This window comes from Aegilops tauschii, chromosome 1 (assembly GCF_002575655.3).
Source record: "Aegilops tauschii subsp. strangulata cultivar AL8/78 chromosome 1, Aet v6.0, whole genome shotgun sequence".
Taxonomy (NCBI): Eukaryota; Viridiplantae; Streptophyta; class Magnoliopsida; order Poales; family Poaceae; genus Aegilops; species Aegilops tauschii.
The window spans coordinates 229187672-229204620 of record NC_053035.3 but is presented as its reverse complement, the minus strand read 5'-3'; the positions used below and the strand labels follow the sequence as shown (position 1 = coordinate 229204620).

The following is a 16949-nucleotide window of genomic DNA, read 5'->3' as shown; positions in this document are numbered from 1 at the left end:
TTTGTGGTTTCGTTTGCTATGTACAAAAGTTTCTTGTGTTTTTGCTGTCGTACTACAAATTTTTGGTTTTGGCTAGAATAGATGTCTCAGTTGGCCAGGATGCATTTTTTCAGTTGGCCAGCATGCATGTTCAGTTGGCTATAATAGATGTTCTATTTGGCGAGGATGCATATTCAGTTGGCCAGCATGCATGTTCAGTTGGCCAGGATACATGTTTTTATTGCACATATACTCCAGGTTTTCTATAGTGTTCACTCAAAATACATGTTCAGGATACATGTTCAGTTTTGCCTAGCATGCATGCTGAGTTGACAGAATACAGGTTCAGTTGGTTGGGATGCATGTTCAGTTGCACACTTATGCATTTTCCGTTGGCTAAAATGCATGTTTAGGTTTTTGGCTAGAACCATGTTTGAGTTGGCCACTGAACTTGCTTTAGTTGGCTTCTTTAACACATCTAGGTGGGGGAAACTTGGCTGGCATGCATGTTAGAAAAATGTTCAGTAAAGTTGGTCTCAAACCATGTTTGGTGTGCAACTAAACCTAATGACTTGTGTTTAGTTGCACAAACCAGGAAACCGTAGGCCTCTATCCATGATTAGTTGCACATCAATTCGTGGTACTTCTTTTTCAGTTGCAGATATGACACTCATGGGGAGGGTGGTGTTATTGGAGGGGTTATTTGCTAGGTCAACCTCTTTTTGAAGCAGCTTCTCCATGGATTTCTGCTAGATCCATGGAGGAGGGGGGGGGGGGGAAGCAGCTTCTACAGGGGGTTGACATATGCGGTAGAAGAAGGGGGGGGGGAGTGAAGAGGGGCAGAGGGAGGGAAATTACCTACCCCGATGTTGCTGCCCGGTATGGATCTGACCACCCTGCCCTTATATCTTTTCTGAAGCAAGTTCTTCTTCTACTTTGGGGCTGTAATGGCTGCTATGTAGGAGGAGGAAGAAGGGCCTTGGATCCCTTTTTTCGTGGAGAGGAAGAAGGAACCGTGGTGGCGTGGGGGCGGGGGGGGGGGGGGGGGGGGGGGGCGTGGGAGGGCTGGGTAGGTACAGCTGGCCACGTGGGGGAGGACTTTTCTTCTCGTTCTGTTTGCGCGTACCGTGAGCAGCCGCTCGATCGCGCGGGTTGGTGCTCACTTTCCTTTTCTGGAGCGCGGGACCGCAGAGGACGGGTACTTACCTTTTCAGGCCGGCCGCTCCATCGCACTAGTGGGCAGCCGGCCGCCCACTAGACGCGTCCTTATATGATATGTTGAATTTTATTTGCCGTGGATGATTTTGGCATTGTTTGAATTGATGAATATGTGCTATTTCTATTATTGAATGATTTTATATGAATTTTGATTTTGGAAACATGCAAAAAAATCTCTTCCGTTTTCTGTCAATGGATATTTTCAAATATTTCCACAGACAAATGAAGGGCCATATTTGACAATTGTGACCGGAGATGCTCTAGTTTTTACAAACAAAAAAGGTCTAGTTTAAGTTTAGGGCTCAAAAGAAAACAGGATGGCCGTGGCCCCTTGAGCGCTCCGTTCCTAATGACCAGCACACGCAGCTGCGGCCACACATCGTGAAGGTCCGCAGAAACCGTACAGGAAAAGAGAAAACTTCTCAACAATCTCGGCGTCTCGCCGGCGGCCGCCACCACGATGATCAGCATCCTCGCGCAGGTAACCCATCCTGACTCCCAAGCTGTAGATTCCGAAGGGATTCGCATCCCCCGTTTCCATTTCGCGTCCGCCCCCTTCGATTGGTTGACCGATTGATTCACTCGGCTCGGTTTCTTGTGGGTTTGCCGTGGATCTGCGCGCAGGAGCGCCTCCTCGGGTTCGCCCTGGGCTCCGTCTCCATGGGCGGGTTCGTCCTCCACCAGCGCCGCTCCATCTACCGCTCCCTTGCCGACGCCGACGCGGCCTCTGGGGGTGCATCCTTCTCCTACCAGGTCTGCATTTTGTTCGATTCGTTTGACTTGTGCCTGCGTTTGCGGGCTATTATAACAATTCGAAACTATCAGAATGTTGACACCAAATTTCATTAATCTACTCGCTGAAGTTTCTATTGTTATGATCTTGTTTCGTTAACAGACATGCTCTAACCTCTCAAGGGCGATGAACTTAGTTACCGATTATTGGTTTATCTTGAAAAGTCCTCGTGATATTGTAATGGTTCTTGAAAATAAAGCTCTGGTGTCTAAGGCTCTTGAAAACAAAGCTGTGGTATCCAGTTGTGTCGGAAATATCATGTGGAACGCTTCCAGAAAACAAAGATAAAATTGGAACAAAAACCAAGCTGAGTAGTTTGGGAAGAAAGGGGGCAAGTTTGCATGCATTTCCTGTTACCTAAAACTATATATCCGTCACTGTGTTTCTTACCCAAACGGATTAATGTTGTGGCATTGTTGATACTGAAAGATAAGATAATGGAAAATCTCCAACTAAAATATTGAATATGTTAATGAGACGATGACCCGACGAGTACCTGAACTAGTTAAACATAACCTTGCCATGATGAAGAACATGTAACTAGAGTTTGGAAATCTGAAATTAGTTTTTGTTGTTGCAATACCAGTATGCTCTAGACACAACAACAACAACAACAACAACAACAACAACAACAACAACAACAACAACAACAACAACAAAGCCTTTAGTCTCAAACAAGTTGGGGTAGGCTAGAGGTGAAACCCATAAGATCTCGCAACCAACTCATGGCTCTGGCACATGGATAGCAAGCTTCCACGCATCAGTTTCTTCCTCTTGACCAAATTTGTAACCCTCATTAGCAGATTCATTTTCAGTAGTTTCCCTGATCAAACTAGAGGTTACCAAGGAACCATGCATAGCACTGAATAGGGAACCGCCGAATACACCAGCTACACCTAACATGTGGAATGGATGCATAAGGATGTTGTGCTCTGCCTGGAATACAATCATAAAGTTGAAAGTACCAGAGATTCCTAAAGGCATACCATCAGAAAAGCTTCCTTGACCAATAGGGTAAATCAAGAAAACAGCAGTAGCAGCTGCAACAGGAGCTGAATATGCAACAGCAATCCAAGGACGCATACCCAGACGGAAACTAAGTTCCCACTCACGACCCATATAACAAGCTACACCAAGTAAGAAGTGTAGAACAATTAGCTCATAAGGACCACCATTGTATAACCACTCATCAACAGATGCAGCTTCCCAAATTGGGTAAAAGTGCAATCCGATCGCCGCAGAAGTAGGGATAATAGCACCAGAGATAATATTGTTTCCATAAAGTAAAGAACCAGAAACAGGCTCACGAATACCATCAATATCTACTGGACTTTGGTGATACTCCAATCCTTCAGGTCTCTCTTAACGGACTCCTCCCATGTCAAATTCGGTCTTGACATTCCCCGCACGCTTTAGCCGTCCGCTATGCATTGGAGCTTTTGGAGGCCTACGCTGAATATGCCCCAACCATCTCAGACGATGTTGGACAAGCTTCTCTTCAATTGGTGCTACCCCAACTCTATCTCGTATATCATCATTCCGGACTCGATCCTTGTGTGGCCACACATCCATCTCAACATACGCATCTCCGCCACACCTAACTGTTGAACATGTCACCTTTTAGTCAGCCAACACTCAGCGCCATACAACATTGCGGGTCGAACTGCCGTCCTGTAGAACTTGCCTTTTAGCTTTTGTGGCACTCTCTTGTCACAGAGAATGCCAGAAGCTTGGCGCCACTTCATCCATCCGGCTTTGATTCGATGGTTCACATCTTCATCAATACCCCCATCCTCCTGCAGCATTGACCCCAAATACTGAAAGGTGTCCTTCTGGGGTACCACCTGGCCATCAAGGCTAACCTCTTCCTCCTCACACCTAGTAGTACTGAAATCGCACATCATGTACTCGGTTTTAGTTCTACTAAGCCTAAACCCTTTCGATTCCAAGGTTTGTCTACATAACTCTAACTTCCTATTTACCCCCGTCCGACTATCGTCAACTAGCACCACATCATCCGCAAAGAGCATACACCATGGGATATCTCCTTGTGACCTCATCCATCACCAATGCAAAAGATAAGGGCTCAAAGCTGACCCCTGATGTAGTCCTATCTTAATCGGGAAGTCATCAGTGTCGACATCACTTGTTCGAACACTTGTCACAACATTATCGTACATGTCCTTGATAAGGGTAATGTACTTTGCTGGGACTTTGTGTTTCTCCAAGGCCCACCACATGACATTCCGCGGTATCTTATCATAGGCCTTCTCCAAGTCAATGAACACCATATGCAAGTCCTTCTTTTGCTCCCTATATCTCTCCATAAGTTGTCGTACCAAGAAAATGGCTTCCATGGTCGACCTCCCAGGCATGAAACCAAACTGATTTTTGGTCACGCTTGTCATTCTTCTTAAGCGGTGTTCAATGACTCTCTCCCATAGCTTCATTGTATGGCTCATCAGCTTAATTCCACGGTAATTAGTACAACTCTGAACATCCCCCTTGTTCTTGAAGATTGGTACTAATATACTCCGTCTCCATTCTTCTGGCATCTTGTTTGCCCGAAAAATGAGGTTGAAAAGCTTGGTTAGCCATACTATCGCTATGTCCCCGAGACCTTTCCACACCTCAATGGGGATACAATCAGGGCCCATCGCCTTGCCTCCTTTCATCCTTTTTAAAGCCTCCTTGACCTCAGACTCCTGGATTCGCCGCACAAAACGCATGCTGGTCTCATCAAAGGAGTCGTCCAGTTCAATAGTAGAACTCTCATTCTCACCATTGAACATCTTGTCGAAGTACTCCCGCTATCTATGCTTAATCTCCTCGTCCTTCACCAAGAGTTGGCCTGCTCTGTCCTTGATGCATTTGACTTGGCCAATATCCCTCGTCTTCCTCTCTCGGATCTTGGCCATCTTATAGATGTCCCTTTCGCCTTCATTCGTGCCTAACCGTTGGTAGAGGTCCTCATATGCCCGACCCCTTGCTTCACCAACAACCCGCTTTGTAGCCTTCTTCGCCATCTTGTACTTCTCTATGTTGTCTGCACTCCTATCCAGGTATAGGTGTTTGAAGCAATCTTTCTTCTCTTCAATCGCCTTCTGGACATCATCATTCCACCACCAGGTATCCTTATCTTCGCTTCTCCTTCCCCTGGACACTCCAAACTCCTCCGAGGCCACCTTACGAATGCAAGTCGCCATCTTCATCCACACATTGTCCGCATCCCCTCCTTCCTCCCAAGGGCCCTCCTTAATGACCCTCTCCTTGAACGCATGAGCTACCTCCCCCTCGAGCTTCCACCACTTCGTTCTAGCGACTTTGGCACGCTTATCCCGCTGGACACGAATCCGAAAGCGGAAGTCAGCAACCACCAGCTTATGATGGGGTACAACACTCTTTCCAGGTATCACCTTACAGTCTAGGCACGCACGCCTATCTTCTCTTCTCGAGAGGATGAAATCAATCTGGCTAGAGTGTTGGCCACTACTAAAAGTCACCAGATGTGATTCTCTCTTTCTAAAGAGGGTGTTAGCTACAATCATGTTGTAGGCTAGAGCAAAGCTTAAGATATCTTCTCCTCCTTGATTTCTGATGCGATAGCCAAAGCCCCCGTGCGCCCCTTCAAAACCTGTGTTAGATGTACCCACGTGGCCATTGAGGTCTCCTCCTATGAAGAGCTTCTCACCAATCGGTACACTCCTAACCATGTCTTCCAGGCCTTCCCAGAACTCGCTCTTGGTGTTCTCATTGTGGCCTACTTGCGGGGCATACGCGCTGATAACATTGAGAACCAAGTCCTCAACTACTAGCTTGACCAGGATAATCCGGTCCCCACGTCTCTTGACGTCTACCACTCCATACTTGAGGCTCTTGTTGATCAAGATGCCTACGCCATTTCTGTTTGCAGCCGTCCCCGTGTACCACAGCTTGAAGCCGGTATCCTCCACCTCCTTCGCCTTCTGTTCTCTCCATTTGGTTTCTTGGACGCAAAGGATATCAACACCTCTCCTCACCGCTGCATCAACTAGCTCCCGAAGCTTCCCTGTCAGAGAACCTACGTTCCAGCTACCTAAGCGAATCCTCCTAGGCTCGGCTAGCTTCCTTACCCTTCGCACTCGTCGAGTCAAATGCGAAGACCCTTGCTTATTTTCCACTACATCCGGGCGCCGATGTAGCGCGCCACTAAGGATGCGACGACCCGATCCTCGCTCACTTGCCACCGTATCCGGATCGAGATACGGCGCGCCACCTGGGGGGTGACGGCCCGGCCCTTGCCCATTTTCCACCACACCCGGGTTCTGATGTGGCGCGTCGCTGAGAGGGTTACGCCCTAACGAATATCTTTTGGGTTTCATCTCCATAAGAGTGGCTGAGTTTTTACGTTGGCTCGCCAAGCCTATCACAACCCTCCTCCTTTACCCGGGCTTGGGACCGGCTATGTTGAGACAACATAGGCTAGACACAGCGAAATAAAAATTCTGAATATGGACCCTAATTTCTATTGTCTATACAATATTATGTACTGTAACTTGGAGAATTGCTTCATACATTGATTCCATCGAACTTCCAAATTGTGAATGTCCACCTTATTTATACATAAAACAAATTTAATTATTTGGTTTGTGCACTTGTGTCTTTCCCTCTTATTCCATTTTCTATCATAAAATCTACATAAAAACTGAATAATCACTCCTCATAATCATATGGCTTTCTCGTGAACAAACAAAAATCTTCAGGCAGATCAGGTAAAGTACTCAGTTCAGTTATCATGCCTACCTGGTTGGAACAAAATGCTAGTCTTTAACAAATCATCTAAGAAATTATTGAAAGTTGTAGCTTAGATCAGAGAGGGACGCATGCTTTGGTGGTCTTGCCAGAGCCAAAAGGTTGAGGTGGCTGGCTGGCTGCTGCTTCATGCTCGGCCTCCTGACCTGACAACCGTTTAGCTCGTGCAGCCAGTTTTTGTTTCTTCCTTTTTCGCTTCTAGTTTTTGCCCTGTTTTTGCACTATGTTTGGTTTCTTCTTACTGTAAGACTTGTCGATAATTTTGATGCTTTCTTCTAATAAAAATGGCACACATTTTGGCTTGTGCTCGGGACTTGTTTTCGTCAGTAGAAGTTGTGAGAGTCACTTGTCAAACTGTCTGTTGGTGTAGCAGTCAATCTTGTTCTGTTGTTGTCCTCTGCATTGTTATACTCTTTCTACTTCGCGTTGTCAAAGTAATGCCACGATATGGGTGTAAAAGTTGATTACTCATTAAATAATCATATTAAAGCTGCATTGTGTATCAAGATAGCATCTTAAAACTTGCAACATTTGTAACTAAAGTGACGATTAAATATATCTTAGTTACCACAGCCTGCGAATGGCCACAAAGGGAAGTTATTCTGATAGAAACTTTAGACTCTTTGTTGCATGTGCTAATTCTTTGTTTTACAAGGAATGCCATCAGTTACTGAACCTTTTGCATATCCTGCAGACAAGTGCAACCACCGGTAGAGGAGTTTCAGCTGAGATGGCTCACGTATGGAACAAGGCAGTGGACGAGACACTTGGCCGGCTTGTTGTGTATCTTAGCTCTCGTGGATGGTAATTCAAGCATTGAGAGTGAAGCACTACTCCCTGATCACGGCGTTGTTGTTCTAAATTGAGACACATGTGCTCTGCCATTTCTCAGTACCAACGGTTGATCATAATGCTTTCTTTTGCTTTAAAAATGGGTGTGGAGGATAATAGTCAGATTGGACCAATGGCGCCCTCCTGCTACACATTGTCCCCCAGATGTATCGTGGGTTCAGGGGCTACAGCCTAACCCTGTTAAAATGTTTTATTGTTGAAGTTATTATCTGGTCTTAGTAATACATCTTTTATACTACCTCTACCAAAATATAAGATGTTTTTATAGGCTAAATTAGCCTAAAAAACGTCTTATATTTTGATACGAAGGGAGTAGTAAACTGGATATGGCACATCATCGTGTTTTTGAGTGAAACACACTTGCAACCACTGAGCCGGAGATGGTACTATCGTCGTGATTTCAGTGAAATGCACTTGCAACCACAAAGCCGAAAGGCAGGCAGGTCAGCTCTTCTATAAAAATGGTTCACCTTTTCATGGTGTATTGTACGAAAGACATACCCCACCCCTCCATTCGCACACCTGTTTAGAATGCATGAGTCTCCCGTCCATTTCGGAAATCGCGAACAAAACTGCAGTGATCCAATTCCATTTCGGACATCGTGGTTAAAGTTCCATGCGAACCGAGCAAAACTGTAGTGATCCAATGTGAACGACGACGGGTCTCACTTGTTCGTCCAAGTACCCCTCAAAAAAAAAAAACTTGTTCGTCCAAGTACCCCTCAAAAAAAAAAAAAAACTTATTCGTCCAAGTGAAGAGGTGGTACACGAGGTGGTGCTCAAACGACAGGAGGGAGGCGATGAGGCCATGTGGGCGCAAGCTCGTTTTGAGCGTTACGGGCACCTACCTCTTTAATCCCTTTTTTCTGCTATACAAAAATTATACCGGACCAAATACATCTAGCGGACATGGAGTACTACTTTTTGTCACACAAGGACACACATGCATCGTCTATGCTGTGTTCAAAAAAGAAAGGACACACATGCATCTGTCTCTTCTCTCTACCTTGCACACAAATTTATGGACTTTATTTCATTTTAGCCAATTAAAAACATTCATATCTTTTAAACCATAAGTTTGTTTTAAAATAATTTATATATTTGAACTCCTGGTGGCAAAACCTTTAGAACTAGATCAATCTTGAATACATTTGGAACACATTTAAATTTCAGTGCTTCACATTTTGTATGCGGAAGAAACCTATTTCACTTGAAAAATGTGAAACAAATCTTCTTCAATACAAATACGTGAAAGTAACCCGCAAAAAAACCATGAAAGTAACCTATATCACTAGAGACCTATATTAACCCAAATATGAAACTGAAATGACAACTTGTGAAATTTATTATTTGGAAATGTATAACAATTTATTTCAAAGGAGTGAAAAAAGTGAAACAAACTTGTTTCATTTGAAAAATGTGAAACTACAACCTTCTTCAGTAGAAATACGTAAAACCAATCTATATCACTTGAAACCTATATTAACCCCAAATACGAAACTGAAATGTCAACTTGTAAAACTGATTTTGGAAATGTGTAACCGTTTATTTCGAAAGAGTGAAATATGTTATTTAAAAAATGTGCAATTGAAATAGATGTTTTCTTGTGAAGGAGGGGGGTGCCTAAGGCTAGGCTTGCAACTGGAATGAAGTCGTAACAAGGTAGCCGTACTGAAAGGTGTGACTGGATCACCTCCTTTTCAGGGAGGGCTAATGCTTATGCTTATTGAGTATTTTGGTTTGACATTTGTTCACGCCTAAAAAGAAGGCAACTACATTTGAGCTAAACTTGGATATGAAAGTCTTCTTTGGTTTAGGGTGAAGTAAGACCAAACTCATGCGCTTATTTTCTAGATCGTAACAAATTAGTTGATAGTGATAGGATTCTTTTTTACGTCCCCATGTCCCCACTGTGATGTGGCGGGGCCCCATCTCTCCAGTCAACCAGGAAGATGATGAAAAATAAACCAATTGAATTTTGTTGTCATTCCTTTTCCCCAGTGAAATGTGAAATGTAGGTTCAGAATTGTGAACAGTAACCACAGAAAGGGAAATTACACTATTAGAAATAAGCCTAGCAATGGCGCCGGTTAAAAGCCTAGGAGAAGAGGTGGGAGAGTTTCGTTACCTCGATGCAAGTGACAGAAAGATCGGCTGCTAACACAACATCGTCACATGAACACATAAATATAATATTAAAGTTGTCACTATTCATTGCACGGATGAGCTCCAGACCTTATATTAACTCAAAAGAAGTTTACTGTACTGGAAGTGCATTTCACTCGAACAAAAGCGTTCTCTGAGGTTTATATTACGTGATGATTGTTCACAGCACGATCGGGCAAGGAAATGCGTTTCCTCCTAGGCTTGAGAGCTCAGACAGTGGAAGCGCGAGCATGCTAACCAGTTTCCCCGTCGCTCGATGATGAAACATTGATAATTTACACACTACCAGCCCGGCCTAACTCTCTAGGCCCACGCAAAACTACTACAGTACTACATTATCCCCTAATCCAGCCCATTAAGCATTTGACTTCGGCGCGCTAGCCGCCTCAGCGTCACCTTGCGCGACGCCCACGCGGCGCCGCGCCACCGCGTACGCTAGCCCGAGAGCCGCCAAGACCACCATTGCGGCACCGACGAACACGCCGGCCACCAGGCCCGCACGGACAGCTCCACCTCGTCGAGCCGCGTTGACGGGCGCCACGCCCCCTTCCTCGTGGTCGGCCCTCGCCACGCTCGCCGCGGACGCGCCGGCGCCCCGGACCACCGACCCCCTTGGCTGCCCGCGCGGCGCGAGCTCGGGGGCGCCGGCCACGCGCTGGGCGTGCTCACTGGGGTGGAAGAAGTCGTACGCCGCCGGGGACAGTGCCAGCGGGCTCTCGAACGGCAGCCCGTGTGGGTGCGCTTCCACCGGGCGCCTCTCCTGCGCCTCCCCGGTCGGCAGGAACAGGAGAGAGAGCACCACCACCAGCGCCGCCATCGCCATGGTTTTTAGCCAAGCTGCGTGATCTTGCAGGTCACATGAGTGTGCAGTATGTGTCTTGCGCACCCCTTGTGTTTATATAGACGATGAGCTAGCTAGGTGGAAGAGGTACGCAAGCGAGCAAGCAAAGGCTGTGAGGCTTTGCTTCCACGTCAATTCTTGTAGTGGCGAGGCGAAAGGGGAGCAGAATGATGAGGAGGTGCGGAGCGATGGAATGATGTATCGGCCTCTTTGATCAGCTTTACGAATGCAGAAGATGTCCATTAGGTTGTCCAATGCACCATAGGATATGATCGAGAGTGAGACACAAACCTTAACTAATGTTTGTTTACTGAGACTGGCTAGAGGCTCAATCGTAGCTTTCCCAACAAGTATTTCAGAACACTGTTTATTTTACTGGACGCCTTTCAAGCAGCTTTCCGTTTGCTTTACGTGCGCTTTCGGGCTACTAATGATGGATGCATCCTTTCCCTCGCAGACATACAAACCGAACAAGAACTTGCATAGATAGGTAGAGATATACTCCTATATACTACCTCGGTCCTGATTTATTGGTCCCTATTGTATTTCGTGCCAAATTTTGATCATAGATTGAACTAAAAGAATGTTCATGCATGTCAAAAAAATTTATATCATTGAAAACTATGTTCAAATACGAATCCAACAATATAATTTTTATTGACATGCATTAACATTTTATTAGTTTAATCTTCAATCAAAATTTGGCACAAACTATAAAGGGGACCTATAAACCAGGACGAAGGTGGTACTATACTAACATCATATATCCATATTCGATCAAAACTGCTTGAGATATCAATTCATGTCTGAAATGCTAAATCACCCAGCTTCATCCTCATACCACTCTGAAAAGTGAGAAACATGCACAATCGATTTCCTGAAAGGTTCCATTCGCCTGCAGGCTGCAGAAGTGAAGCAGGGGCATGATTTGCAGCCCCCGATCCGTCGTCGTCGCGGCCCATCCAGCGGTGCCGGATGGTCGATACGTACTCAAGAGCAAGGTGCACGCACCGGCGAGGAACCGGGAGCAATTGAACAGGCGTGCGAGCGGTGCCTCCATGCCCCCACGTTACCGTCGCCTTTACTCATCCATCTTTAATTTACACGCAGGTGAATGGTGCCTGCGGCCACGGGGGGACCGTGCATCCCCAGATGCTATCATGCAGAACCTGCATGAATGTACTGTGTAGTGGCGCCACATGTTGCAAGTAATCACTTTGCAGGGCCGGGATCAGGAACAGAATTTCGAAAACTTGCAGTTCAAAGGCGTGGGTAGTCGCCTCGCCTGGTTGCCCGGAGCCGGCCATTCAACCGTATCCTAAGGCCAACTCCACCGCGCGATCCCAAGCGGACGTCCGTTTTGTCCGGATTCTGTCCGTTTGGTTAAGGTAATGGGGTCGTGTCCGGGCGTGTCTTGAGATGTGGTGGCCGTGCGCCCAGCGCGCGGCCGCATCCGTTTGCCTCATCCTGTCCATCAGGGTCAAAATTGCCCATATTTTCATCAAACTAGTTTGCACGTCCAAATATTTGTCTGAAAATTAAAACAGTTTTACAACCCAATTGAAATTGTCTTAAATAAAATAATTTTACAACCAAATCGAAATTGTCTTGACTGAACATAAAATGAACCAATACATCTATTGGTTGCCAATATGATCCATACGTGCTCAATCAAGTCATTTTGAAGATTCAAATGAGTGTGCCAATCACGCATCTCACGGTGGAATTGGACAAACTGTTCAAATGTGGCCGGGTCTTGGTGCAGGGGCTCAATATTTTCACCTTAATAATCAAATCTTTGGTCAAAGATACTCTCATCACGCTCGTCCTCGACGATCATGTTGTGCATGATCACACAAGCAGTCATCACCTCCCAAAGCTTCCTTTCATCCCATGACAGTGCAGGGTTTCGAACGATACCCCACCGGGATTGAAGCACACCAAAAACACGTTCCACATCTTTCTAGCACTCTCCTGCATTTGGGCAAATCTCTTTCTCTTCTCAGCTTGGGGTTTCGAGATTGTCTTCACAAAAGTTAACCACTGAGGATATATACCATCAGCTAGATAGTATCCCTTGTTGTACTGGTGGCCGTTGATCTCAAAGTTGACAGGTGGGGAGTGGCCTTCTGCAAGCCTTGCAAAGACTGGAGAACGCTGCAGCACGTTGATATCATTGTGAGAACCTGCCATGCCAAAGAAAGAATGCCATATCCAAAGATCCTGCGAAGCCACTGCTTCTAATATGACAGTGCACACCTTGACATGCCCCTTGTACTGGCCCTGCCAAGCAAATGGACAGTTCTTCCACTCCTAGTGCATACAATCTATACTCCCAAGCATGCCTGGAAAGCCTCTAGCTGCATTGGTCGCCAACAATCTCTCTGTATCAGCGGCAGTTGGCTGCCTCAAGTACTCAGGGCCAAACACCTCGATCACAGCCTGACAGAACTTGTACATTGACATCAGACATGTTGTCTCACTCATACACACATACTCATCGACCAGATCGCCTGGAATTCCATATGCAAGCATGCGGATGGTCGCGGTGCATTTCTGGTAAGAGGAGAATCCAAGCTTGCCAAGGGCATCCGTCTTGCACTCGAAGTATGGGTCATGAGCAACCACTCCCTCTCGGATACGATTGAACACATGCCTTGCCATTCGAAAACGGCGACGAAATTTATCCGGCTTGAAAAGCGGGGTGTCCGCAAAGTAATCGACATAGAGCAGGGCGTGGCCTCTCTCCCTGTTGCGGTTCAGGTTGGGAGCACGGCCAGGGACTAACCCCCTGTACCGAGGAAGCCGCCGTTGAATGTGGTCGTGAACGACCAGTGCAGCCACCACAAGATCTTCATCATCCGACGACGAATTGTCCGATGAACAAATGAAGTGATGGAAGAAAAACTCGTCTCCACTGTCCATACCTTTGTGGGCAAAATGTCGAACACCTTGCGGTCGTGGTGGCGAAGAGGCCGCGATGATCACCTCGACGTAGCAGGGGTGGTTGCCGGCCGGCTACTGGCCGCTCTGGAGCTCTCGTCGGAAGCTGCCGCGGCCGCCATGGTACGTCGCCGGCGGTCGTGTCCCCTCTGCCACCGGCAAAGACGGTGACGGCCAAACCTCCTCCGATCGACGGCCAAAACTACGGCGAAAGCGCGGGCGTGGTGGCGGCCATGTCGAGACGTGGTTTGGTATGAACGGCCGGGGGCTGCGCGGTGAGGAGGCAGTCGGAGAATAGCGGCGACGCCGGGGCGGGGCGGGGAGAGAGGATGGAAGCGTTGGGAGCGGAGGGACTGCTAGTGTCCCCGATAGGCGGGCCACGGGGGAGCGTCGAGGCCGTCCGCGCGCGTCCGTTTCACCCCAAGCCGAGCGCAAGTTTGGGCCGGGGATGGGTCGAAAATGAACGGAATCCAGACATTTGTCCGTTTGAGGCCGCGCGCTGGGCCGCGCTATTCGTCCGTTTTACCCCAAACGGACGCACCCGGACAAGATGGGGTCGCGCGGTGGAGTTGGCCTAAATCTTCGTTAGGCCCGGCCATTTTTATTTTAAATGCATATCAATATTAGACTGGTCATAGTAGAAGTAACAAAATGATGTGGCAAATAATTAAAGAGAAGAGAGACAAATAGAGTAACATAATATGTTACCATCACATAGCGCTTCACAATGCAAAAATGACTCTACAAAGTAATAAATAAAAATATTTTTTTACCACACTTATGACACTACCCACTATGGAGTATGCATGTTACTAGTCTAAGTTAGTCCCAGCTAGCAAGTTAAAGCATGGTTTTCATTGCACCCGATCACAACCAAAACAGAGGCGGATATACGTAGTATTTACATATGCCCGATCACAAACTATCAGTCCGGCATGCCATGCAAAACCCCCGGCATTTTTGCCCTGCCAGACCGGATATCCGAGCCTCGACGCTCACTTTGCCGCCGACTCCTCCTCACTGTTCACCTCCTCAGATGCCTACAGCTCGGCCGACAAGCGCTTCAACATCCTAACATGAATGGCTTGCATGTTCATCCTTGCATCGTCAACCAACTCGTCCATCTTCATGGTCAGCATCTTCATACCCTCTGAAGCGGCCCGAGCGCAACCCTCCTCTCTTCGAGCTTAAGTTTCTTCTCTGTCGTCGCCATCAAGATGTTAAACCTCTTGGCCTTCATTCTCTCCTTCATGTCAGAACACTTGACACACGTCTCCTACTTCTTCACCAAGATGTCCTCGAACCTCTCTGTCATCTTGGCCGCTGCCCCTTCTCACTTCTCCTTCTCCTCATCCCACTTCTTTCTCCGGCAACTCTCTTCTAACCTTTTTGGTTGATTCTTTTGTTGGGTCGGTTGGATTAGCCACTTATTGCTCGGCGTCGACGCCGGCGGTCTTGGTGGAGTTGGCAATGGATCCACTTGGGTTGCCCATTCAAATTCAACCAACCATGCATGAGGATGAATCTCCTCTTCTCCACCTTCAAGAACAAGTTGCATGCACAAGAGGTCCAAAAAACATTGTTAATAATCTGTATATGCGGCCAAATGACAACACATAGAGCATATCCGACCAACAAGTTGCATATCCGGCTAGATGACCAACTCAGTTGGCCACTGACTGATTAGTTGTTTCAAATGGCCGCAATACTTGCTCACAACCTCTTGAATCATGTACAATTGATGGTTGAGCGACTTGATCCCACGATTGCGGATGAGCTCATTGCGGTAGGGGTCAAAATTCTTGTGTTCATGGAACCAATATGAATGTTAGCCCAAAATATTGCGCCTTTTTGCTTCCTGCCATGGATCGGATCAATGCCAGTGGCCAACTGCGCATCCCACAACAACTAGTCCTCCCGCATGTTGAAGCTTTTTTCCTCTAGCCCTCTTCTTTGGATCGGTCGCAAATTCCTCTGGATCAAGGTCATCGTCACTGTCCTGCTCCGATTGGCCAGTGTACGTTGACAGTGCAATACATCGAGGGTAGCCTCTCAAAGGGGAACCCTACAGCTGGCCTAACACGAGGCCCGTACGACCCAGGTAGAGCCCGACAACAGGAGGGATTCCAGAGGCCGAGATAGAGCTCGGGGACCATCTTGGTGAGCAAGCTGGGATGGCAGCGGCATAAGGTCATATGAACCCAGTGTACACCTAAGCCATGTAATCTATATAAGGCGGGTCTAGGGATAGCCATTCACATCTACATCCATAGTCCATACTCTCTGTCATTTATACACCATCGACATTGTAATCCCTTGCACGAGTGATACTTCCATTTTGCATCATGTTTTCCTAATATTTATAATGCTTTAGAGTTATATTCCACTTTATGATGCAATTCTAATGCCTTTTCTCTCTTAAATTGCAAGATGCGTCATAAGAGGGAGATTACCGACAACTGGAATTCTGAGCCTGAAAAAGCTACAACAGAGATAGCTATTCTCCAGAGCTCCAAATGACCTGAAAATTTACAGAGAATTATTTTGGAATGTATAAGAATACTGGAAGAAAGAAGTACGAGAGAAGAACCTCAGTGAGGCCACAAGCCAGGGGGCGCGCCCAGGTGGCTTGTGGGCCCCGTGGAGGTCCACTACTGCCCATCTTGTTGGGTAACGTTGCATGGAAAACAAAAAAATTCTACGCACACGCAAGATCTATCCATGGAGATGCATAGATACGAGAGGGGGAGAGAATCTACATACCCTTGTAGATCGCTAAGCGGAAGCGTATATAACGCGGTTGATGTAGTCGTACTCTTCGCGATCCGATCACGATCCAACCGATCTAGTGCCGAACGGACGACACCTCCGAGTTTAGCACACACGCGGCTCGATGACGTCTCCTCCTTCTTGATCCAGCAAGAGGGAGAGGAGAAGTAGATGGTATCATAATCAACACGACGGCATGGTGGTGATGGTGGTGGTAGAGCACCGACAACGCTTCGCTAAGCGTCGCCGGGACGAGGCGGTGGAACTACGGAGTAACGGGAGAGAGAGGGGCGCCAATGGCTTTGGGTGTCCTCATGGGGCGCCCCTCCCCTCTATATATAGGTGGAAGGGCGTGGGAACAGCCCCTCCAAACCCTAGGGCATAGCCAAGGGGGGAGGAGATGGAATCCTAGTCCTCCTCCTTCCCTTCCATACAAAGGTGGACTTTCCACCTTTCCCAACTGCATGGGCCTTGAGGGACTTGTGTGCACCTGGCCCAATAAGGCCATGGCACCTCCCCTTAGCCCATGCTAATCCTTGGGACGTGGTGGAACTCTTGGTGGACTTCCGGACTTCTCTGAAAGTTTCTGGAACCTTC

At 47.1% G+C, this 16949-nt stretch overlaps 3 protein-coding genes across 3 annotated transcripts; 1 reads left to right on the top strand and 2 right to left on the bottom strand.

Annotated features, from left to right (window-relative positions):
- The first annotated feature begins 1473 nt into the window (after window positions 1-1473).
- LOC109784918 (uncharacterized) lies at window positions 1474-7838 on the top strand. Its single transcript, XM_020343531.4, has 3 exons — window positions 1474-1678; window positions 1822-1950; window positions 7476-7838. The coding sequence occupies exons 1-3, from the start codon at window positions 1658-1660 to the stop codon at window positions 7587-7589; spliced, it is 264 nt and encodes an 87-aa protein (XP_020199120.1). The 5' UTR covers window positions 1474-1657; the 3' UTR covers window positions 7590-7838.
- A 2071-nt stretch (window positions 7839-9909) lies between these two features.
- Window positions 9910-10731, bottom strand: LOC109784917 (uncharacterized). The gene has a single exon (XM_020343530.4). The coding sequence runs from the start codon at window positions 10620-10622 to the stop codon at window positions 10155-10157; it is 468 nt and encodes a 155-aa protein (XP_020199119.1). The 5' UTR covers window positions 10623-10731; the 3' UTR covers window positions 9910-10154.
- A 709-nt stretch (window positions 10732-11440) lies between these two features.
- Window positions 11441-13304, bottom strand: LOC120972611 (uncharacterized). The gene is made up of 3 exons (XM_045232006.2): window positions 12965-13304; window positions 12582-12826; window positions 11441-11485 (listed from the first exon to the last, which is right to left on the bottom strand). The coding sequence occupies exons 1-3, from the start codon at window positions 13302-13304 to the stop codon at window positions 11441-11443; spliced, it is 630 nt and encodes a 209-aa protein (XP_045087941.2).
- Window positions 13305-16949: the final 3645 nt, after the last annotated feature.

Excerpts from the sequence above, each read along its gene's own strand:
- LOC109784917 (XM_020343530.4), bottom strand. The coding sequence starts at position 10,622 with ATGGCGATGGCGGCGCTGGTGGTGGTGCTCTCTCTCCTGTTCCTGCCG.
- LOC109784918 (XM_020343531.4), top strand. The coding sequence starts at position 1,658 with ATGATCAGCATCCTCGCGCAG. Across the intron at positions 1,679-1,821 it reads TGATCAGCATCCTCGCGCAG|GAGCGCCTCCTCGGGTTCGC; the intron begins GTAACCCATCCT and ends ATCTGCGCGCAG. Across the intron at positions 1,951-7,475 it reads GTGCATCCTTCTCCTACCAG|ACAAGTGCAACCACCGGTAG; the intron begins GTCTGCATTTTG and ends CATATCCTGCAG.
- LOC120972611 (XM_045232006.2), bottom strand. The coding sequence starts at position 13,304 with ATGGCAAGGCATGTGTTCAATCGTATCCGAGAGGGAGTGGTTGCTCAT. Across the intron at positions 12,827-12,964 it reads CATGCTTGGGAGTATAGATT|GTTCTCACAATGATATCAAC; the intron begins GTATGCACTAGG and ends TTGGCATGGCAG. Across the intron at positions 11,486-12,581 it reads AGATGTGGAACGTGTTTTTG|AGTGGTATGAGGATGAAGCT; the intron begins GTGTGCTTCAAT and ends CTCACTTTTCAG.